This window comes from Sus scrofa, unplaced genomic scaffold (genome assembly GCF_000003025.6).
Source record: "Sus scrofa isolate TJ Tabasco breed Duroc unplaced genomic scaffold, Sscrofa11.1 Contig2258, whole genome shotgun sequence".
Taxonomy (NCBI): Eukaryota; Metazoa; Chordata; class Mammalia; order Artiodactyla; family Suidae; genus Sus; species Sus scrofa.
Window position 1 is genome coordinate 147,982 of NW_018085058.1, and position 24,344 is coordinate 172,325.

Consider the following 24,344-nt stretch of genomic DNA (forward strand, 5'->3'; position numbering starts at 1 on the left):
TTTTTGTCTCACTGTCTTTTCTGAGATCATTCATCTGCTGAAAGTTGAAGTAGATATACAACATAATCAAAAGTTTTACTTGTATTAGACTCTCTGTAAACCTGGCTCCAATTCACCACTTTTCTCTGTATCCGTGTATTGGCAATATGACAGTGAAACACCTTCCATCATGTCCTGGAATCTATTTCTCCACTTTTGCATCTATTCTGGGCTCAGGAGTTTTTATTTCCTCTGGCCCATGATATATGGTGAAAATGATGATGTGCCTTTAGAAGACTTGCTCCATTTCTGTAGATGTCTCCTCAAACTCTGCCTCAGAAATATGAAAAAACCCAGAACTAACCAGAGGACAAGATAACATCTGGAGCAGAGCCCAACTGTCTCAGCCTAGGCTACGATATGTCAGCCTACAGGTAGTTGAGAACCCAGAATATTTGAATGTTCAGATAAGGTCAACAGAGCCTCCTAGGCTGAATTAGAGGTGAATAAAGACACACGAGGATCCCAGCAGAGATCAGAAAAATTCAGCTCCATATCATTCCATTTCAATTATTAAATCAATGTCAAATCATTGGCTGGCAGGATGGCTTGTTGCACATCAATAGCTTACTAATACAACAATCAAAATGAATAGATTTGAAGGCAATTATAATTTGCTATTTCTTTTTTTTCCTGCCTTTTTGTCTTTTCTAGGGCTGTACCTGTGGCATATGGAGGTTCCCAGGCTAGGGGTCTAATCAGAGCTGTAGCCTCTGGCCTATGCCAGAGCCACAGCAACTCAGGATCTGAGCCACGTCTGTGACCTACACCATAGCTCACCACAATGCCAGAGACTTAACCAACTAAGCAAGGCCAGGGATTGAACCCGCAACCTCATGGTTCCTAGTTGGATTCGTTAACCACTGAGCCACGATGGGAACTCCTATTTCTTATGTTTGACATTTGCTTTGATATTGAGACATTAGTGATCACTCTGTTATTCAAGTTTATTTCAGAAAAATGTATTAACATGTGACTCTATGGAGGTTCTCTTCTAGGTAACCAAGGGGGTTTGGAAGGAAATGAATGTTTACAGAGAAAAATTTCTGACCCTTGACCAGAGGAATACATAGCAATTCTACTTCTCTTATGAGTCTCCCTTTGATTATACTCATTGAAGTGACTTGATTACAAAGAGGACATATAATGGATGGTATTTATTTATTTATTTGTTTGTTTATTTATTGTCCTTTTAGGTCTGCAGCCATGGCATATGGAGGTTCCCAGGCTAGGGGTCGAATCAGAGCTGCAGCTGCTGGCCTATGCCACAGCCATAGCAATGCAGGATCTAAGCCATGTCTGTGACCCATACCACAGCTCAAAGCAATGCTGGATCCCTAACCCACTGAGCAAGGCCAGGAATTGAACCTGCAACCTCATGGTTCCTAGTCGGGTTCATTTACTACTGATCCATGACAGGAACTCCCTAATGGATGATATTTATGTACATTCATCTATCTTTTTATTTTTTGGGCTAACTTTAGAAAAGAGGGAGACATTTCTTTAGGCAAATGTAGAATTCATGTGTAGGTAACACTGTAAATTTTCAAGCAGAAACAGGAGATAATCCAGTAAAAACACATGAAGCAAACTATCAACTCCTTCACTCCAATGGGTAAACCTCCTTTCACATAAATGTTGATCTCCCATAATTGAAAAAGTAACTGTATAGCATGTAAAACACTATCTTGCTCAGTAACACAAAGCATATTTAAGATTTTTTCTACTTCCTATTTCACTTATTTATTATATCAAACTTTTTATTCTTATTTGTTTTACCTGTTATCTGATTTATTTAAACAACTGGTATCATCTAAGATCAGCATTCCCTTATTGATTTTCTGTATGGATGATTCATCCACTGATGTAAGAGGGAATGTAAATCGTTACAGCCACTATTGAAACAGTATGGAGGTTTCTCAAAGAAATAAAATAAAACTACCATATAATCCAGGAATCTACTCCTTGGAATATATCTAAAAAAAAAACCTCAAACAGAAATTTCAAAATATATATGCACCTAACTGTTCATTGAAGCACTATTTACAATAGGCAAAATATGGAAACAACCCAGATGTACATCAAGATTAATACATAAATAAGATGTGGTATAAATATCAACAATAAAATATGACTCCTTTTCCAAAAAAACAGTCATTTTCAGCAACAAGAGGTTATTATGCTTAGTAAAATAAGTCAGGGAGAGAAATATAAATACTGTATTACATCAGTTCTATGTGGAATCTTCAAATAATATGAATAAAAGTATATGCAAAACAGAGATTTACAGATACAGAAAACAAAGTAGAAGTTACCAGAGAGTTGAGGGAATCGACGATGTGCAAAAAAGGGGTATAGGATTAAGAAATACAAACCTCTCTGTATAAATTAGACAAGCAACAGGGATGTATTGTATAGCACCATGAATTATAGCCACTGTCTCATAATAACATTTAATGGAGTATAATCTGTAAAAATAGGGAACTGTTATTCTATGACCTGAAACTAATAAAACAATAAGGAAAAAATTCAAATATCGTGCTACCTTGGAGTTGCCACAGGGACATGTATTTGATGATCTGTTTTTGTAAGTGAATATGGTAGGTATTGTGGACACAGAGCTGAATAAGACAGTAGGATCCCAAGAAGAGAAAAAAATTCAATGGCACATTACAAAATACACAGCAAGTTAAAATCCAGAATACCAGGAAGAGCAGTTAAGGGAGTGATATTCAAAGGGATGATATAACAACTTGAAATTCTGTGCTCTTAGATTTTCACTGTTAGGAACATATAAATAGCCAGGGATGCCTAGTTTTTCCATAGCAGCAGTACAACTCATGACCATACTTTATCAAGACAAAAGAAAAAGTACTTGGTACTGTCTGTGTTATTTGAGAATAAATTATCCTTAAGAAATCCATCCATTCCTATTTAAAAAAATGGCAATTCTCCTATTTTTCAGATCCAAGGCTGAGAATAAATGTGAGAGTGGGAAAACGGTTAAAGGGGAAAACACTTGCATATGAGAAGATCATGAGGCTAATCAAGTGAGTTCCATAAATTATATCAAGAAGCAGATGTCAAAGAAATGAAAATCCCAGAAAATAAATAGAAGCTCAGATTCAAATTCCAAAATCTGGTCAAAGGTTTGCAGTGTATGGCACAAGGCTCTGAACCCTTCAGTCATGTGCTCTTCTTCAGCCCAGGTCAACTGGGCTTCTGATGGCTGCCATATGAAAGAAAGCTTTCAGAGCTCTCTTAATGTGTTTGTTTCTCAGACTATAGATGAAGGGGTTCAGCATGGGTGTGACCACTGTGTACATCACTGAGTTGATCTCAATTAAGTATGAGCTGTGGGTAGCTGAAGAGCTAAGGTATACTCCCAGGCTTGTAGAAAAAAATAGGGAGACAACTGAGAGGTGAGATGCACAGGTGGAAAAGGCTTTATACTTCCCCTGAGCTGATGAGATTCCATGTATGGAGGCAACAATCTTATAGTAAGAGTAAAGGATACCAGCAAGGGGAACACCACCCAGCAACCCAGCTGCAAAATTCATCACCATGTTATTAAGACATTTGTCTGAACAGGCAAGCTAGATTAATTGTTTGAGTTCACAGAAATAGTGAGGCATTTTCACCTCTCTACAGAACGACAGCCTCAATGTCATTAATGTTTGCAACAAGGAATGCCAAACACTGATAATCCAGCTAACCATAACCAGAATTCCAGAGAGCTGGGGTTCCATAATGACCCTGTAGTGCAGGGGGTGGCAGATGGCCACAAAACGGTCATAGGCCATCACATTCAGGAGGAGGTCATCCAATCCTGCAAATAGTAGGAAAAAATACATCTGGGTTATGCAGCCTGCATAGGTTATAACTTGCCTCTTGCTGTAGATATTCCACAGCATCTTTGGGATGGTGGTGGAGATGAAACAGATGTCTACAGAGGACAGGTTGGAGAGGAAGAAGTACATGGGTGTGTGGAGGTGGGAGTCTGAGCTGACAGCCAGGATGAGGAGCAGGTTTCCAAACACTGTGATCAGGTACATGGAGAGGAAGAGCCCAAATATGAGGGGCTGCATGGCTGCTCCCTCTGAAAATCCCAAAAGGAAAAATTCTGAAATTCCTGTTATGTTTCTTGGTGCCATGTGTTGAAGGTGACTAGGAGGAAAGGGGAAGAAAACATGACTCATTTTCACATAATCAGGAATAGCTCACATTGTTTTCATTGGCTGTCAAAAATTAATTTCAATATTTTGTGAATGGATTTGGCTCCCTTCAGTACATTCCCTCTGTCATACCTAATTAGCAAGTTTATTCTACTTTCATCTTGTTCCCCAGTATGCCATGGGTTCCACCTATTTAATGTGAAAATTTTTCATTCGTGTAGGGAATATAAATTGAATGCTAATAATATTTTAGTTGCTATCCAGGCAATGATTATAGCATACCAGAAAACAAAAGCTCCTAAATTCCAGTTATGAAGAAAAAAATGTAAAAAAATAAAAAATTGTACACATGTCAGACAGTACATGGTACTACGAAGAAAACGAAAGCAAGTATGAGAGAAAGAGTAAAGAGGAGTGCTACTTTTTTATTGGCCTTGAGGAAAGACACACAAATAAGTTAATATTTGAACAGAGACTTCAAGGAGGAGAGGGCATGAGTCATGAACATATCAGGAGAAATGAATCCCTGGCAGGGAGACAGCCAGTGCAAAGATTCTAAGAAGGTGCTTGTTTAAGATAATTCAATTTTTTTTTTTAAAGAAGTCAGTGTGGGGAGGGTAATGGACCGGAAGGAGAGTGAGGAGCGATGGTATCCAGGATTGTTGAGAACAAGGTGACCTCCGTGATCCCGCTAAAACTTAAAGTCAAAATGAGTCCCTCATCCATATTATGTTCCTCTAGCACATCATGAAATTGTTGCAAAGGATGTCTGAATGTTTAAATGAATTCCTTCAGTTGATTGAGTTCTGGCCTCTGAATATAAGAGTCACCCTGGAATATATCATAGCTCAGTACCCTTCCTCTGATGACTTCTCATAGTGCACAATCCATAGACAGACACAGACACAGACACGGACATGGACACAGGCACACAGACACACAGACACACAGACACACACACAGAAATCCTGTCTTCTTATACTGTATTTTTTCCATGTCTTTTCCACCCCAACCCATCCTGATTAAGTTACAGTTGATAAAACTCAGATTGATCAGATTATATTATGTACAAAGGTCACTCAGAAATTCCAATTTGAAAGTACCCTGGGTACCAAGAGGCCTTTTGTATAGCCACTTGATGTCTCACAATTAAAGAACTAAGCTTAAGGTAAGCTCATTACCACCTCCCCCCTTGCACATCTTAATTTCTTTCTTATTTTTCACAGAAAATAGTGCAAAATATATATCTTTTGCTGCTGCTGTTTCTAGGACATATTTGTAGTTATTCATTGGTGTGGATCTTTTTCATCAATATGGAAACATGGTCAAACATGCCCCCCCCTTTTTTTTTACATTTTTAGGGCCACAACTGCGGCACATGGAGGTTCCCAGGGAAGGGGTCCAATTGGAGCTATAGCTGCCAGCCTACGCCAGAGCCACAGCAACCCCGGCCAGATCTGAGCCGCGACCGTGAACCACACCACAGCTCATGGCAACGTCGGATCTTCAACCCACCGAGCGAGGCCAGGGATCCACCGAGCGAGGCCAGGGATCCAACCCGTAACCCCATGGCTCCTAGTCGGATCTGCCTCCGCTGTGCCATGGCGGGAACTCCACATGCCCCTTCTTAAGTGTTAGAAAGAAATACCTTCTTTTCATTTTATATCCCTTTGTAAGGAATATCCTATCTACTCCAATTAATAAGATACTTGTACATACGTTCAACTTTTAATGGGAGCATTTTATGCCTCTCATTCTTCTTCTGATAGAGCTTCCATTTTTATCATCACTGGCATCCCCACATCCTGCGGAACTTTCAAATTGGAATTTCTGGGTAGCTTTTATACAAAATCTGATCTGATCTATTTAAGTTTTATCAACTCTAACTTAATCAGGATGGGTTAGGGGTGCAAAATACATGGAAAAAAAGAGTAGAGTAAGACAAGACTATTCTGTGTGTGTGTGTTGCCTTACTGAGTTCAGTGTTCACTTCTCTTTTTGGCATCATAACAATACATTGACACTTTAACCAAGCAAGCAAAACACCACTGTGGTCTCTAGGCTCTGGACTAGGCTGAGTTGTTTCTGACATTACCTCAATTAATGTTCTTGGAGATCATTCTTTCTGACCTTTTTATGCAGTAGTTTTTGGGCTCTTGGACTTACCTGGATAAGAACTCTGAGAGGAAGTTATCTCTGTGAAAGTCTGAATCCCTTCCTGGGTGGTTGATGGTGGAGACCATCTGTTTCCCCAGACAAATGAATAGGAATGGGTCAAACACTGGTCCTTTAGCCAGATTTAGGACTCCAAAAGCAAGAACCTGTCTCATCCCATGTCCACTTTGTACAAGCTCAGGGACTGAGCAGAGGAGATATTTATAGCTCCCTATGCCTGTTCGTTAGGTACACTTCCCTCCGGGTACAATGACCAAAAAGCACCTGATTTCCCTGTGCGACTTGGTCTGGACAGGAGGATTTTTTCCCAGCTGACTGTGTTCTCGGGAGATCAGGTTAAAAGTCAGGTGAATTTAGTTTTTATTAACTGTTCTTCATTAATTCTTTGGCCTTCCAAACACATTGTCCCAAACCTCCAATCCATCCTTCCATGCCTTTCCCCCTTTAGTAACCATAAATTTGTTTTCAAAGCCTCTGAGCCTGTTTCTGTTCTGCAGATAAGTTCATTTGTGTCACATTTTAAGATTCTGTGTATGAGTGATATCTTATGCTGTTTACTTTCTCTGTCTGATTTACTTCACTTAGTATGATAATCTCTGTGTCCATTCACGTTGCTGCAAAAAGTGGTTGAGTAGCATCCCATTGTATATATGTAACACATCTTTATCCAGTCCTCTGTTGATGGACATTTAGGTTGCTTCCATGTCTTGGCTATTTTAAAGAGTGCTGTGATGAATATTGAGGTACATATATCATTTCAAATTATGATTTTTCTCTAGGTATATGTCCCAAGTAGGATTACTAGATCATATGGTAGTTTTATATTTAGTTTTGTAAAGAATCTCCATACTGTACTTCATAGTAGTTGTACCAATTTGCATTCCCACCAACAGTGTAAGAAGGATCCCTTATCTCCACATCCTTTTCAGCATTTATTGTTTGTTCATATTTTGATGATGGCCATTCTGACTGGTGTTAAGTGATACCTCATTATAGTTATGATTTGCATTTCTCTACTTATTAGTGAGGATGATCATATTTTCAAGTGTTTTTTGGCCATCTATATGTCTTTGGAGGAATGTCTATTTAGATCTTCTGAACATTTTTGATTGGTTTTATTTTTAAATAAAAATCTGCATGAAATGTTTGTATATTTGGAGGATTAATCCCTTGTTGGTTGCTTTGTTTTCAAAGATTTCCCCCCATTGTTTGGGTTGATTTTTGTTTTTGTTATGATTACCTTTGCTATGCAAAAGCTTTGAAGTTTAAATAGGTCCTATTTTTAAAATATTTGTTTTTATTTTTATTACTCCAAGAGGTGGACCCAAAAATATATTGCTGCAGTTTATGTCAAAGTGTTCTGCCCATATTTTACTACAAGAATTTTATATTATCCAGCCTTACATTTAGAGTTTCATTTTGAGTTTATTTCTGGGTGTGGTTTTAGAGAATTTTTTTTTTTTTTTTTTTTTTTTTTTTTTTTTTTTGCTTTATAGGGCAACACTTGCGGCATATGGAGGTTCCCAGGCTAGGGGATGAATCAGAGCTGTAGCCACCAGCCTATGCCAGAGCCACATGCCATATCAATGGGTGATCCTTTGTCTGCAACCTACACCACAGCTCACAGCAACACCAGATTCTTAACCCACTGTGCAAGACCAGGGATTGAACCAGCAACCTTGTGGTTCCTAGTTGGATTCATTAACCACTGAGCCACAAAGGGAACTCCTAGAGAATGTTCTAATTTAATTCTTTTATATGTACCTGTCCAGTGTTCCCAGCATCACTTATTAGAGAAACTATCTTTTCTTAATTGTATATGCTTGCCTCCTTTGTCATTGTTTAAATGGACACAGATGTGAGGGTTTATCTTTGGGCTTTCTATCCTGTTTCATAGATCTATATTTCTGTTTTTGTGCCAGTACCATACCATTTGGAAACTGTAGCTTTGTAGTAGAGTTTGAAGTCAAGAGATTCCACCAGTTCTGTTTTTCTCTTTCAAGATTAATTTTGCTTTTTGTAATCTTTTGTGTTTCCACATGAATTTTATTTTTTTGTGTGTTTTTGTTCTATGAAAAATGCCATTTGCAATTTGCTAGGAATTGCATTTAATGTGTAGATTGCCATGGGTATTAGAGTCATTTTGACAATATTGATTCTTCCAACCCAATAACATGGTATATCACTCTATTGTTTGTGTCATCTTTGGTTTCTATCATCAGTGACTTATAGTTTTCATAGTACAATCATTTTTGCTGTTTTGGTAGGTGTATTCCTAGGTATTTTATTCTTTTTGATGTGATGGTAAATGGAATAGTTCCATAATTCCTCTTTTTGATCATTTATTGTTAGTGTATAAGACATGAGGAGATTTCCATGTATTAATTTTTTTATGCTGCAAATTTACTGAATTTATTTATCAGTTCTAGTAGCTTTCTAGTATCATCTTTAGGATTTTCTAGGCATAGTACCATGTCATCTGCAAACAGTAATAGTTTTACTTCTTTTCTGATTTGGATTCATTTTATTCCCTTTTCTTCTCTGATTGCATTTGCTAGGACTTCCCAAACTATGTTGAATAACAGTGGTGAAAGTGGACATCATTGCATTATTCCTGATCTTAGTGGAAATGTTTTCAGTTTTTCAGCATTGAGAATGATGTTAGTTGTGGGTTTGTTATATACAGCTTTTATTATGTTGAGGTAAGTTCCCTTTATGCCCACTTTCTGGAGAATTTTTTCATAAATAGGTGTTGAATTTCATCAAAATGTTATTCTATATCTATTGAGAAGATCTTATGATTTTTATTCTTCAGTTTACAATGTGGTGTGTCACATTGATTGTTTGCAAATATTGAAGAATTCTTGCATCCCTGGGATATAGTCCACTTGGTCATGGTATATGATCTTTCCTTTTAATGTATTGCTGGATTCATTCTGATATTTTGTTGAGGATTTTTATGTCTATGTTCCTCAGTGATAGTGTCCTTTAGTGTTCTTTTTTGTAGTTTCTTTTTCTGGTTTTATATGAGAATGACAGTGGCCTCATAGAATTAGATTATGTGTTCCTTCTGCTGCACTTTTTTTTCAAAGAGTTTCAAAAGAGTAGGTGTCAACACTACTCTAAACATATGATGGAAATCACCTGTGAAGCAATCGTCCTGGACTTTTGTTTGGTGGAATTTTTAAAACCACAGTTTCAATTTCAGTACTCATGATTCATCTGTATTTTCTAATTATTCTTGATTCAGTCTTAGAAGGTTGTACCTTTGTAAGAATTTTTCCATTTCTTCTAGTTTGTCCATTTCATTGGCATATAGATGAATATAGTAGTCTCATATGATCCTTTGTATTTCTCTGGTGTCAGTTGTACTTTTTCTTTTTGCATCTAATTTTATTGATTCAAACCCTCTCCCTTTTACTTTTGATGAGTCTGGCTAAAGGTTTATCAAACATGTTTGTATTTTAAAAGAATCAGCTTTTAGTTTCACTGACCTTCATTGTTTTCTTCATCTCTATTTCATTTATTTCTGCTCTGATCTTTATGATTTCTTTCCTTATACTAACTTTGGGTTTTTTTTTCTTTCTCTATTTGCTTTAGGTGTAGGGTTATGTGTTGTTGGTTTACGATATTTCTTGCTTCCTGCAGTGAGACCGTACAGCATAAACTTCCCTCTTATAAGAGCTTTTACTGTGACCCATATCTTTTGGATTGGTTGTTTTCATTGTCATTTTTCTCTAGGTATATATTTTTTAAACATGTGCATTTATTTATTCTTCAGTTATATTGAACTAGGCAGATTTGTATCTCTCAATCCTTAGCAAATAAAACAAATAAATCATTACATATATACAATTATAGAAGCATTTGTATAAAATTGAATGTGCATGATTTTAAATTTTACAAATATTGTCAGGTAAAATGCTGACTGTCATACTGAGTTGACCTTTCATTCAATGTTCAACCTGAAATATGTTTTACATAAGACTCTAACAAAACGGGTTATATAAATATGTCACTAACACTGCAAATATAAATATGTCACTAACACTGCAAATCTGACCACTTGATTAGATTGAGGTGGAACAGAATAATATCTAATACCATATGGTGAAACAAGCAATCAAACACAGAATTCATGTCTGAAAAAAAACTGGTTTAGTCTTAATTGGTCAATACCAGCACTTAAAGGGAGGCAATTCTGTCACTTCTCTTTAAAGCAAATTACTCTTTCAAGCACACTGTATCTCTCTCAAACAAATAATTCTTCAAGGGACATTTGTTTAAGCAGATCCTCTTGTACTAAAACAAAACAAAACAAAGCAAATCCTTGCACTCAGTAAAAGTGCAAATGCATGGTAAAATTATCCACACTGCTATTGTAAAAGTCAGGACAGAAAAAATTTGCACAACCAACCAGGGATTGTGGATGGCAGAGAAATCAGTGCCTGAGATTTGGAAAAACCAATAGGGATAATGATTTTTATGTTAGGGTGAAAACACAGTCCTTATTTATTTGATGTCTCTATATCCCTCACAACCATCATACTGGATATTTTGTGCAACAGGAACACTTTTAACTTGCAAGAGGCCATTAAGATAACACAATGCCTATTTGTCAAAAAAGTTTTTAAATACTGGTTAAAATGGAAAATAACCTACAGGGCTAAATTTTTATGTGTTTTATGTCAATATCATAGAAAAGAGTAATTTTTCTAAAATTGCAATATTTTGCATATGCTAAATTGAATGTCAAAATTAGATAAGATCCTTGAAATTGTGGTGTCGAAAATCTGATAGCAAATTTGTTGCTCCATCCCACCTGTACCATTATACGACTTGATGAAGCATTCCAGTCATGGATATGCACTAATTTTTACTCCTATAAGACAAAGCATATCCATAATCATATCCATAATTTGCTGAAGATTATCATTGACTAGGACTTATGAAGCTGGAATCTGGAAGAATTTTTCAGAATCCATGATATAAACTTCCTATATTCCTGTTCCATCATCATACCTAATACTTCTGCCATAGAAGACAGAATCCATGATGTTTTATCAGTCAGGGAATTTAGCTTTTGTATTGATCTCAAACTAGAACACTGTTTACATCATAATTATGAATTTTTCCTTGTTTAAGAAATGGTGTTGAAAGTTCGAGAAATTCCAGTTCTTGGCCAGATCTCACAGGCCAAGTCTTTCCAGTCTCACTACTTGTTTGAGAGTTTCAAATTTCAATGAGTGTACCTCCTTCTATCAAAATTAGGCAATCAGGAGTTCCTGTCGTGGCACAGTGGTTAAGGAATCCGACTAGGAACCATGAGGTTGCGGGTTCGATCCCTGCCCTCGCTTAGTGGGTTAAGGGTCTGGCGTTGCCGTGAGCTGTGGTGTAGGTCACAGATGCGGCTCAGATCCCGCGTTGCTGTGGCTCTGGCGTAGGCTGGTGTCAACAGCTCCGATTAGACCCCTAGCCTGGGAACCTCCATATGCCGTGGGAGTGGCCCAACAAATGGCAAAAGACAAAAAAAAAAAAAAAAAAAAAAAAAAAAAAAATCAGGCAATCATTTGAAAGTGAGAGAATAGCATAATTTTTCAGAAAATGAATTGCTACTTTTCATTCTCCTTGATCTTTAGTGGTCCAGATTTTTGAATCATATAGTGATGTGTTTTGTAGTTTAGTATCTGGGGTTTTGTTTTCACCCTCTTGAAAAATTATATCCAAATTGCCCTCATATGGAACTTGCTGCAGTGAATGACACTTAGGGCAATAAAATCTAACAGACTGAAAGAGTGTTCTGGGTCAACATGACCTTATTTTTGCTTGGACATGATCCTGTTTAAGAGGTTTTTGTTTCAGAATGGGACGTGGTGGGGTTTTCTCCAAACATCTGTAAGTATTATAGCTGAAAACTGTTGACATCTTTTTAAAAAAAATTATCTTTATTTTATTTTATTATTTTTTTAATAGTTATTTCCCCAATACAATTTTTTTCTACTGTACATCATGGTGACCCAGTTACACATACATATACACATTCTATTTTTGCACATTATCTTCTGTCAACCTCATAGAGTGAGACTGATCTAGAGCTTGAAATATTTGAAAAGTTGTCCTCCCTTTGGGATTGACATATATTATCTGCAGATTTGAAAACCTTTTTTTCAGTTGATCCACATCACTTACTTTCTGGCAAGACTCTGATTTCCTGACCATAACTGGTACCTCCATGGAGATGAAAATCTAGGGCCAAAAATGTTGCCGTATTCTTTGAATTGACTTATTGAAGCCTTGCAGGGAGGCTATAAATTCTAAGAAAACTTCCAACCTTCAGAGATTTGGCCACTTGAACATCATAGACTAAAATGTCTATTGTCAGATTTTGAAGCCAATGGAAGTTATTTAAATCACCTTCAATAACAAGGTCTTGTGTTAAGACTCTCCAAGATGGGAATGGTGTCCTGGTGCCATCCCATACCTTTAGAAGATATCATGCTCCATCCACTTCTGCTTTGCCCAAGAGCTGACAGGTCAGGTCAAACTACTGCATTGGCTGAACATCACATAATTTCACTAATGGTGAAGAAGGTGGAATATGAATAGATTCCCAAACACGTAAAGCCTCTATCATTTTGTGGTCCTCAGTGGTGAAGTTAAAACCCTTGCTTGAAGTACAAGGTATAATAGGAGATCCTAAACTTCCCTCAAATGTCAAAGACATAAAGCCAGAACTGGTGATACCTTGAGTCTCATTTTTTACACTTGGATCATCCACAGAACTGAAAATCCTCTTATAACTTATAGTCAGCCCTCTGTATCCTCAGTTGAGCATCCAGAGAGTCAACTACCTGTGGGATCATATAGCACTGCAGTGTTTACTACAGCCTGTGAAAGTGAACAATGTCTTCATTTTTATAAATTATTGGAAGGGCTTTATAATTTCCACTAAAGAATAGGCAGGTTAACGTTACATTTGTCAGGTCCACAACTGTTACAACCAAGCAATAAACACTTCCTTTGCTTATGGAGATATGGAAGCTTAAAGAACATCACAGTACTACAGATGTTGACATGCCACCCTTAGGTTGATTCAGGGGTATGTATTTATAATGCATTGTTGGAACCAAAGACATTGATTCTGTAGAAAAATCTCTTACAGATTTAACATAAACATAAGCAGTTGATTTGAAATCATCAGATGCTTTCAAAAATAAGCAGTGTTTACCATCTTTGCTTGTCGATGCTGCTGACAAATCAACAAATCCAGCCACTGCAGTGGTGTCCCCATCTTAGAAAACTTTAGCACAGTCATTCTCTAGTTTTCCAAAAAATAATACATTGATGTCGCTGATCTCTGAACTTGAATTTTCTTGTTCTTGCCATCCAATCTTCAAAACAGCATTTTTGTTTTCACCATTAGTTAAAGAAGAGATAACTGAAAATTTTCCATTGATATATTTCTTGCTGTAATCACAATCTGGCTGTAAGGATCTAAAATATACTGTGTGTAATTTACTTAGCAGATCAACTTGAGGCACTCCATTGACTTCTTTTATTAATTCAAGTGGCATATCAGATTTTCACAGCACCATTGAAAGCAAATTCAGTTGTGGAAATTAATAGATTATGATTTGTACATTGCAGTTTCTATCTTTTCCCTCAAAGTTCTTGCCTGAGTCATGCCCTAGTAGCAATATTTAATTTTAGTGTGTGCATGCCAACCTTCCCCAAGGCAGTGGAGCAGTGTGAGGGCAGTTACATGGGCTAATTCGTGTCAGCTGCTTACAAAGTGCCAAGATGTTCGACACACTAGACTCCTGAGAAAGACAACTGTGAAGAGATTCTCTTCAACAACTCCTCCAAGTTTTTATCTAAACTAAATCAGCCTTCTCATAATATTATTCTGTCCGGGACTCACCTTGTACACTTTTCATAATATTGATTCATATTGGGACTATCTGGGTATATTTTGATTTCCACATTAATTTCTTCAGTGATCCATTTGTTTTTTAGTGGCATAATGTTTAGCCTCCAGGTGTTTGTGATTTTTTCCTTTTTTTTCCTTTGTGGTGCATTTCTAGTCTCACAGTGTTGTGGTTAGAAAAGATGCTTGACATGATTTCAATTTTCTTAAATTTACTGGGGCTTGCTTTGTGGCCCAAGATATGCTCTAACCTGGAGAATGTTCCATGTGCACTTGAGAAGAATATATATTCTTCTTTCTATAGAATATTCTGTAAATATCTGTTAAGTGTATCTGGTCTAATGTGTCTTTTAAGGCCTCTGTTTTCTTGTTGATTTTCTATATGGATGGTCTGTCCATTTCTATAAGAGGGGTGTTCATTTCCCCCACTATTATTGTGTTTCTGCCACTTTCTCATTTTATGGCTGTTAGTATTTGCCTTACATGTATTGAAGTGCTCCTATGTTGTGTGCATATATTTACAATTGTTAAATCTTGTCGGATTGTTCCTTTTATCATTATGTTGTGCCCTTCTGTCTCTCTTGTAACAGTTTTTATTTTAAAGTATATATATGAGTATTTTTTATATTTACATCTTTTGGTTGGAAGATTTAATCCATTTAAATTCAATTTAATCATATATATATATATTTATATTAACTGCAATTTTCTTATTTTTTTGCATTTGTTATTGTTGGACATTTTCCTTGTATTTGATGGTGATCTTTAGTGTTATATTTGGTTTGCTTTTGGTGTGTATGTGTGTGTGTGTGTAAAAGTGTGTCTATTGTAGTTTTTTGGTTTTCTCTTCCCATTACATTTTAATATAGCAGTATCTACATATACAAAATTGCTTTGGGTTGCTGGTCTTTTAATTTCAAATGCATTTTCAATATTTTACATTTGTACTTTCCTCTCATGATTGCTGTTTTTTTTCTTTTATTTTTTTCTACTGTACAGCATGGTGACCCAGTTACACATACATGCATACATTCTTTTTTCTCACATTTCATGCTGTGTCATAAGTGACTAGACATAGTTCCCAGTGCTACACAGCATGATCTCATTGCTAATCCATTCTGAAGGCAATAGTATGCATCTATTAACATGTAGAACCTTTATATATCCAAGCAGTAAATCTTTCATATCCTTTTTCCAGTTATATATACATGGAACCAGTTATATATAGTTTTTAATTTTTATCACCTTTAAGTTCTTCAATCTTTACACTTTTTTTTAAATTTAATTTTATCAAAGTATAGTTGACTTACAATATTGTATTCATTTTAGGTGTATAGAAAAATGAATGTCATACATACAAATATTTTCCCATATAGTTTATTACAAATATACTAATTATATCCATTATTTTCCTATATAGGTTATTACAAACTATTGAGTAGATTTTCCTGTGCTACACAGTAGGTTCTTGTCAATCATTTATTTTATACAGTAGTGTGTATATTATTCCCACGCTCCCAATTCTTCCTCCTTCCCCAATGGACTTTGCTTGGCACAGTCTATTATATGTAATTATGCTTTAATAAATATATTAGAATTAAAAAATTCTGGCCTGTATGCAAGTGTCAGGAGCACAGGTAGCTGAGTTACACCTAACAGGGGTGGGATATGTTTCTTCCAACTAGGGAAAAAACAAAAAGTTTTATGTGTGGATATTGAATTAGTAGGATTTAGAGTAATTAACTTTTAATAAACTCATTTTCCATGCACATTAGAAGATTAGTCTACACAGATTAAAGGACTCAAATGGCAAATGTTGGCTCAAGTCAGGAGAGCAGTACAGCCTCATAAAACTTCATGGATTATCCTTAGAAACTCAATAGAGAGACTGACTCATGAGAGGTCCTGCAGAACAAGTCTCCACTATGTGATCCCACCTGATAAGAAAGATGTTATCTTAAATAATTTTATTTCATAAAAGTACATGTAACAATAACTGTTAAAATAATCAAATTGGACAGAACTGGGGGCAATTTTAATCATCTGATTTTTATGTTCTAGGCATTTTTCTGATATATTCATAAGCAATGTTTTTCAAGTGTATTTCATATAACTCTATGAAAAAGTGACCCAAAAATAAATAAATAAAAGGAGTTCTGTGTATCTAGCATTGTCATTGCAGTGGCTTGGGTCACTGTTGTGGTGTGGGCTCAAACCCTGACACTGGAAGTTTTACATGACCCAGGCATGGCCAAAAAAAAAAAAAAAAAAAAAAAAGAAAAAGAGATGAATCTATTGAGGTCCTTTGAGGTCGCATGGAGAGTTTGAAAAGACATATCTGTTTGTACACACCTGTGACCCTGGATCACACACTTAAACGGGGAGCTGAGCTTTCTAATGAGTTCTCCTTTGATTATGAGGATGATATGTAGTGGGTGATATTTGTCTTGCTCATTTGCTGCCCCCTTATTGATTATGACAAAACATTGAATGATAGGAGATATTCCACTTGGGGAAATTAAAGGAATAATATTTACTGTAAATATTGGAATTTTTCAAAAAAATCATAAAATAATTTAATAAAAGCAAAACTTGTTTCCAGTCCTTCAGCTCAATGAGTACACCTTGCAAACAGACACTAATATCCCATATTACAATGATTAGATGAGCTGCCAGAAAAAGTTGCATAGTAATAAATGCATGATTCAATATTTTGCTTCATCATACTGGGGATTAATAATAATAATCTAAAGCCATATTATATCCACTTTTAAAACATTTTTCTTTCTCTGTGGATTGCACTTGGAGACATATATTTTATTATCAGTTTTTTCCTATAATTATGGTAGACACATAGATGACATAAGTTGTGTAGCAGAACAGAGAACCTAATGAGTAGGAAAAAAAACCATGTGAAAACGACAAGTACATTAAATTTTGTACTATCAGGGAGAGGAATTAAGGTAGTGATATGCAAAATGACATTCACAAGAGTGAGAAAAGGAGGTCTCAGATTTTTCTCTATAATAATGTTTTATAAGTAGCTGTGATTGCTAAGAGGAATTCTCCCCCACCACAGTTCAGCTCCTGACTATTAAAACAACTTTATTTTATATTAAAACTATAAAAACAACTCAGTATGATATATTTCATTTGAGAAAAAAAATTCTTAAAAGATCCTTGTATTCCCTTGAAATAAAGAGGAATTTACAAACACTTCACATCCAAGGTTGGGAATCCCATTTGGAAAAAGGAAAGTGGAAAACTCTTGGATACTAGAAAATTCACAAAACTTAAAAGTGAGTTACATAAATTGTGTAGAGAAGTTGGAATTAAAATGAAATTCCAAGAAAATTAGAATTGGGAGCTCTACTTCCACAGTTTGATCAAAAGCTGTTTGAGCTTACATTCAAGGACACTTCCTAAGCCCCAGGACAAGAGGACCTTTTACAGTTACCTTTCTATAGAGTATTTTCAGACCCTTCTTTAAGTCCTTATTTCTCAAACTGTAGATGAAGGGGTTCAGCATGGGTGTGACCACAGTGTACATCACTGAGGTTGTTGCACTTGAGTATGAGCTGTGGGTAGCAGCAGAGCTAAGGTACACTCCTAAGCTTGTACAATAAAATAAGGAAACAACTGAGAGGTGTGATGCACAGGTGGAAAATGCTTTATACTTCCCTTGAGAACATGAGATGGCATGTATGGAGGAAACTATTTTTGAATAAGAGTAAAGGATACCAGTAAGGGAAATACCAGCCAGCAATACAGCTCCACAATACATCACCAGGTTATTGAGAAAGGTGTCAGAACTGGCAAGTTGGATCATCTGATTGAGTTCACAGAAAAAGTGGGATATTTCTAAGACTGGACAGAAGGACAGTTGCAACACCATTAAGCTTTCTAATAAGGAATGCAGGGCACTTATGATCCAGGACACCAGAACCAGCAGTAGACAGAACCAGAGATTCATAATGACTGTGTAGCGCAAGGGGTGACAAATGGCTTCAAATCTGTCATAGGCCATCACAGTCAGGATTAGGCTGTCCAATCCTGCAAAGAGTGTGAAAAAATACATCTGGATGATGCAGCCTTCAAAGGGGATAACTTTGCTCTGCGTCTGGATGTTCCACAGCATCTTTGGGATGGTGGTGGAGGTGAAATAGATGTCTACAAAGGACAGGTTGGAGAGGAAGAAGTACATGGGACTGTGAAGGTGTGAATCTGAGCTGACGACCAGGATGATGAGCAGGTTCCCAAACACTGTGATCAGGTACAGGGAGAGGAATATAATAAATATGATAGGTTGCAATTCTGATTCATCCATAAATCCCATAAGAAGAATTTCTGAAATTCCTGTTTGATTCCTTGGTGCCATGTGGTATGGTGAATACTAAGAAAGAGGAAAATAATATGACCAATTTTCACATAAATGAGCATTATCTCATTATTAAAATATTACCATTTATATATTGCCATAAAAATTAATTTCAATATTCTGTTCATGGACTTTGTGCTCTTTAGGGAACTGCTGTGTCAGCTCTAGTTAGCAACCATTCTACCTGTCAGTATTTTCCCCAAGATGTCATGTATTAACAGTTTGATGAGGACTTATTTTATGCATTTGCAAAAAAAAATGAATTGTGGCAAGGTTCCAGGTACCATTTATGCAGAGAGTATAGGGTGCTGAAAAATAAGTGCTCCTAACATCCAGTTATGAAGACAGAATATAAGCAAATAAAAATTATATACAATGCAGGTGTTATAAGAAAAATAAAGCAGGTGTAAAGGATTGGGTAAAATGGTAGCACTTTTAATGCATGTTGGGGCAAGACTTGCCAACCAGATGACATTTGAACAGAAACCTCAATGTAGAGAGATCCTTGCCATGAGCATACCTGGGAAGTGTGTCTTGTGAAGGAACACCTAGTGCAAATGTCCTGAGTGAAATATTTGTTTAAGATGCTTCAGTCCAAAAAAAATTAGGTCTAGCAATGGAAATCAGCAGTGAGGAAATGTGGATTCAGAGAATGTTGACAAATGAGCTGACCCCCTCCTATTGCTGAAAATGCAGTGCAAAGGGGATCCCTTGTCCATATTAGATATCTGTGGCACTTTGGACTATTCAATATTAAAAAAAAACTATATGAAACAAAATTGAATGAGAATCAAATACAGATTTCTAAAAGAAAAGAGATATAATATTTATATATAATGAAATATATATATCATAATATGTATAATTTAATGAAATCAGTGTGGATCACCAATTCACTTATAGATTACCCAAGATTTGGACATAAAAGAATGTGAGAGAAAGTCTTTTAAAATGTGTGTGGACTAAACAGTATCTAACTTATATTTTCCTCTCACATAGAGACATATGGATTCAAATATGAGTACAAAAGCTAAGGTGATCATTGGTCAAAGATAAAGAAGAATGCCTTCCAGACAGAGGTTGAACATGATGCAACTTTCATAAATAGATCTGATCAAAATAGAATAAATTAAACACTAAGGGATAAGAGAAGGAAAAGTATTTGGAAATACACATAAAGCATGATTTATTAGCATCACATAGGCAGAAGAACATTCATTTTCATTTCTGTTTAAAGCAAGGATTGGCAAGTAAAGAATATTTAAATAACAATACTGATCATTCAGATAAAAAATTACAGCACAGAGAGAGCACAAGATGACTTGACACAGAGTTTACCTCCCCAAATTTATAAACTCTCAGACATTCTGTAAAAATATCTGTATACATTAATAAATAATGTAAAACCACAAATTTGAGGGAAATATCCCAATTTTTTGTTTGAAAGAATATAATCAAAAATAGGAATAGGAGTTCCCATTGTTGCTCAGAATGTTAAAAACCCTACTAGTATCTAATCTGATGTGGATTCCATCCCTGGCTTCACTCAGTGGGTTAAAAATTCCTGCGGCATTGCCTTGAGCTGTGGTATAGATCACAAACACAGCTCAGATCTTGCATTCCTGTGATGGTGGCACAGGCTGGCAGCTGCAGCTCCAATTTGACCCATATCCTGGGAACTTCCACATGTAGCAGGTGCATCCCTAAAAGGCAAAAAGAAAAACAGAAATAAAAGCAGGCTGGAATCACTATACAAAAGGAACTGAACTGGCATGTCTCTACTTTTTTGATAGAGAAAGTAATTGGCTAGCTAACCTACAAATAAATTCAGTCTTATATGAAATGAAATAATTACATCATCTTATACAAAATGAAATAATTACAAAGTTAGCTCATTAGCTTCTTCACGCAGTAAATTTTTTTTTTCACTTTAATGCTGTAGAGAGGAGTTACTGTGAAATATATGTCTCATGAACTGTTGTTGCAAGGAAATATTTGTCATCATTCCTTGGTCTGGATATTCACATCATAGTCAAATATGCTCCAAGTTAAAAAAAAAAAAAACAACTTTCATCTCTACATCCACCACAGCTAATACCCTATTACTCTACCAGTTAACTGCAAAGGTCATTGGCCTTAGGTTCTACTTTTACTGGAAACATTTATACCTCCATTCCCTATTCTAATTGGGCTCCCATGTCTGTCATTTAACAGTCAGCACTGACCTTTGCATTGCTGTGTTCATATTCACTCTATAGTTGGCATCAAAAACTAATACATTAAGTAATTAATTAAAAAACCCCACAGTTATATTGGCTCCAATTTAGTTTGGACTAGCTCTCAGGTGAACTCAGATAAATAGTTCTTGGTTATCATCCCCAGTGACTTGATCCTGTAGTATTTATTGGGCTCATTGACCCACCTGGGTGAAGTCTCCGAGAGGAAGGTCTCAACATAAATTCATTTTGGATGATTGATGTTGGAGAGAGAAGTTGTTTCCAGAGAAGATGGTGGAATTAAACCAAGCTTTGTTCTTCCATCCAGAGTTATGATCGAAAAAGCAGCAATTATATCCTAACCAGTCCATGGTTGCTCAGGTTAAGACATTGCAGCAGAGGGGATATTTACAGCTTCTTATCTCTGATAATTAGCATGTTTCCCTCTTGTTACTACTACCTCTAATAATTGATTTCCTGAGGGACACTGGTCTGGACAGAGAGAAAAATTTTCCTGCTCATTTTCTGTGTCTAGGGGACAGTGGTACAAGCCAGATGAATTCAGTGTTTATTGCTTCTCCCCTTGACCTCTTCTGTGTTCCAGAGGAATAGACATTAATGTCCCAACCCTGACTTCAACTTTTCTTTGGAGCCCATGATTGGGATTCTATCTGGATTTGGTCCCTAGTCAAGCACTGGATCTGTTGCAGAAATTGCAAAAACTGTGGCATTGGAAGGAGACAAATGACACTTGGAGATATAGAAAAGCAAGATTTATTCAGCATGGGTATGGGCTCAGAGGAGTCACCTCCAGAGTCTGAGCACCAGGTCTTTGTTCTCAGCAACTGTTTTTTTTTTTTTTTCTTTGTCTTTTTCCATTTCTTGGGCTGCTCCCACAGCATATGGAGGTTCCCAGGCTAGGGGTCAAATTGGAGCCATAGCCAGAGCCACAGCAACTTGGGATCCAAGACCTACACCACAGCTCTTGGCAACACTGGATCCTTAACCCACTGAGCAAGGCCAGAGATTGAACCTGCAACATCATTCCTAGTCGGATTCGTTAACCCCTGAGCCATAACAGGAACTCCTTTTAGCAACTTTTATACATTACAAGGTCTTGATTTTCCCATGTAAGCATCCCAGACCTCCCCCCTTCCCCGAGCAGACAGTGTTCCTCCCTAAGAAACTGAGCAAGCAAGGTTACAGAAGCAGAACTGATAAGCAATGCTGGGAACACAATTAGCAGGGCTGCTGGCTTGGGCATAGGGTGCATAGTTGCTACATTATTAAAAGAGAAGTGGTAGGAGGTGAGCATAGCTGAAAAGACTTGCAGCTGCCTTTTTAGCCAAGGGGTGGTGTGTGTGGGGGTTATTCCTTAGTTAAAACTTTTATTTCAGATCTAGTGGGTCACAGCCCCTAAGAGACTACCCCCATCTTCCAGAAGTGAGTTTCCATTGTCCCTTGAACATAAAACCTTTGGCAGCACACTGCTTGGATTCATAACAATTTTGCAGATACAATTAGGAATTTCATAATTCCAATACAAGTTAAGAGCAGGTATCTTGTCCCTCATTAGAAAATATTTGTTAATTATAAGATATATTTAGATCTTAACACCTTCTAGGTTTTTTTAACTTTAGGAAAAAAATCTGTTCTCCGAGGCAGTACTACTATGAATTCCACTTTCCTTTGCAGAGATGGGGTTCTTGGGATTAGTGATCTGCCAGTTATAATCTGAGTAAGGCATAGGATATTTATTGGAATTCTGTCAAGTTTCTTCTAATTTTAAAACTGTGAATCAGTGACTCTTAACCAGATTTGTCTTTGCCCTGAGTGATATTTTGTCATGTTGAAAGCATATCGCTAAAAACCTATGCACAAGGCAGGATCCACCACAACGATCCTGCCTCCAAATATCAACAGTGAGAAAATGAGTAGACCTCTTCTGGACCAGCACCTTCCCCACTCCACTGTGCATACCAGTCACCCAGATGCTGGTTCCAATGCAACATCTAATTCAGGACATCCTGCCTGGTGAGCCAAGAGGTTTCTGGGTGGTGATGTTGGTGAAGGTACTGAATTGGGGAAAACATTTTGAGTGAGCTAGGTGTAGTCATTTTATAGATTACTGTGTCCATAGTTTTACATTTTTTTCTACCAAAAACCATCTTCATATGAAGCTTTGAACAAAAACTGTGTGCTTTTATTCCAGAGGCTCTGATACATTTTGTCCAGCTCAAAGGCCATTGAATCACCTCAAATCATCTACTTTTTAAAAAGCCTTTGTAATGGCAGATGTCCATATTTTAATATCCATAACTTTTGAATGTATAGTCTATGTCTAAGGGACATTTTATACAGCATATGGAATAAAGTTTATAGTAATCTAATTTTAAGATTAGCTATGATTACCAAGGTGTGACTAACTTAGTCACAATAATCCTCTAAATGTGGATGAGAGGTGAATTAGAGTTGGAGTCCCAGAGAGATTTGAAAATGTAAACTGCTAACTTGATGATGTGGCTCTTAGCCAAGCAATGCAGATGACCCCTAGAAACTGGAAAAGGAAAGACAGAAAAAAAGATTCTGTCCATCCTCCAGGAGGAACTCAGCCATGTTGATCTCATTACTTTAGTTCAACAAAAACAATTTCAGGCTTCTGACATCCAGAAAATTAAGAGCATAAATTTGTTTTATTTTTAAAAATTTTCTTGGAGTATAGTTGACTTACAATGTTGTCTTAGTTTTAACTGTACAACAAAGTGAATCAGTTTTTTTTAATCAATTGTTCAGATTCTTTTCCCATACAGGCTATCACAAATATTGAGTATATTTCCCTGTGCTATACAGTAGGTCCTTGTTACTCATCAATTTTGTATATAGTCATGTGTATATGCCAATCCCAACCTCCCAACGTAACCTTTTCCCCAACATTTAAAATAGATATTGTTGTAATTTAGTTCAGTAGCAGTAAAAATCCCATAATGATATATATACAATAAAATTTAGTTTGAGGAAAATGAATTTCAACTTAATTCAGTCATTTAGCTTTCCTTAGTTATAGCAGTTTTGTGTTGATATTTCACCTGAAGTAAAAGTATAAACTAAAGTCGATTTAGAGATATTTGGTCCATTTGCTGACACAGAGAACTTTCCATTATATAAATTGAAATGTGTTTCTGGTTTTGAAGCCTGTGACAAATTAATATAGTAAAATTAATTCCTTGTTAATATTAAGTTCATCTGTTCTACTTTAAACTGTGTTTAGGAGTTCCGGTCGTGGCGCAGTGGTTAACGAATCCGACTAGGAGCCATGAGGTTGCGGGTTCGGTCCCTGCCCTTACTCAGTGGGTTAACGATCCGGCGTTGCCGAGAGCTGTGGTGTAGGTCGCAGACGCGGCTCGGATCCCGCGTTGCTGTGGCTCTGGCGTAGG

The 24,344-nt window shown here is 36.6% G+C and overlaps 1 protein-coding gene and 2 pseudogenes across 1 annotated transcript; all 3 read right to left on the minus strand.

Annotated features, from left to right (window-relative positions):
• Positions 1-3,239: 3,239 nt before the first annotated feature.
• Positions 3,240-3,998, minus strand: LOC100511805 (annotated as a pseudogene).
• Positions 3,999-11,104: 7,106 nt separating this feature from the next.
• LOC100511984 lies at positions 11,105-13,525 on the minus strand (annotated as a pseudogene).
• A 4,200-nt stretch (positions 13,526-17,725) lies between these two features.
• Positions 17,726-18,694, minus strand: LOC100512156 (olfactory receptor 7A17-like). Its single transcript, XM_003123411.1, has one exon. The coding sequence runs from the start codon at positions 18,692-18,694 to the stop codon at positions 17,726-17,728; it is 969 nt and encodes a 322-aa protein (XP_003123459.1).
• Positions 18,695-24,344: the final 5,650 nt, after the last annotated feature.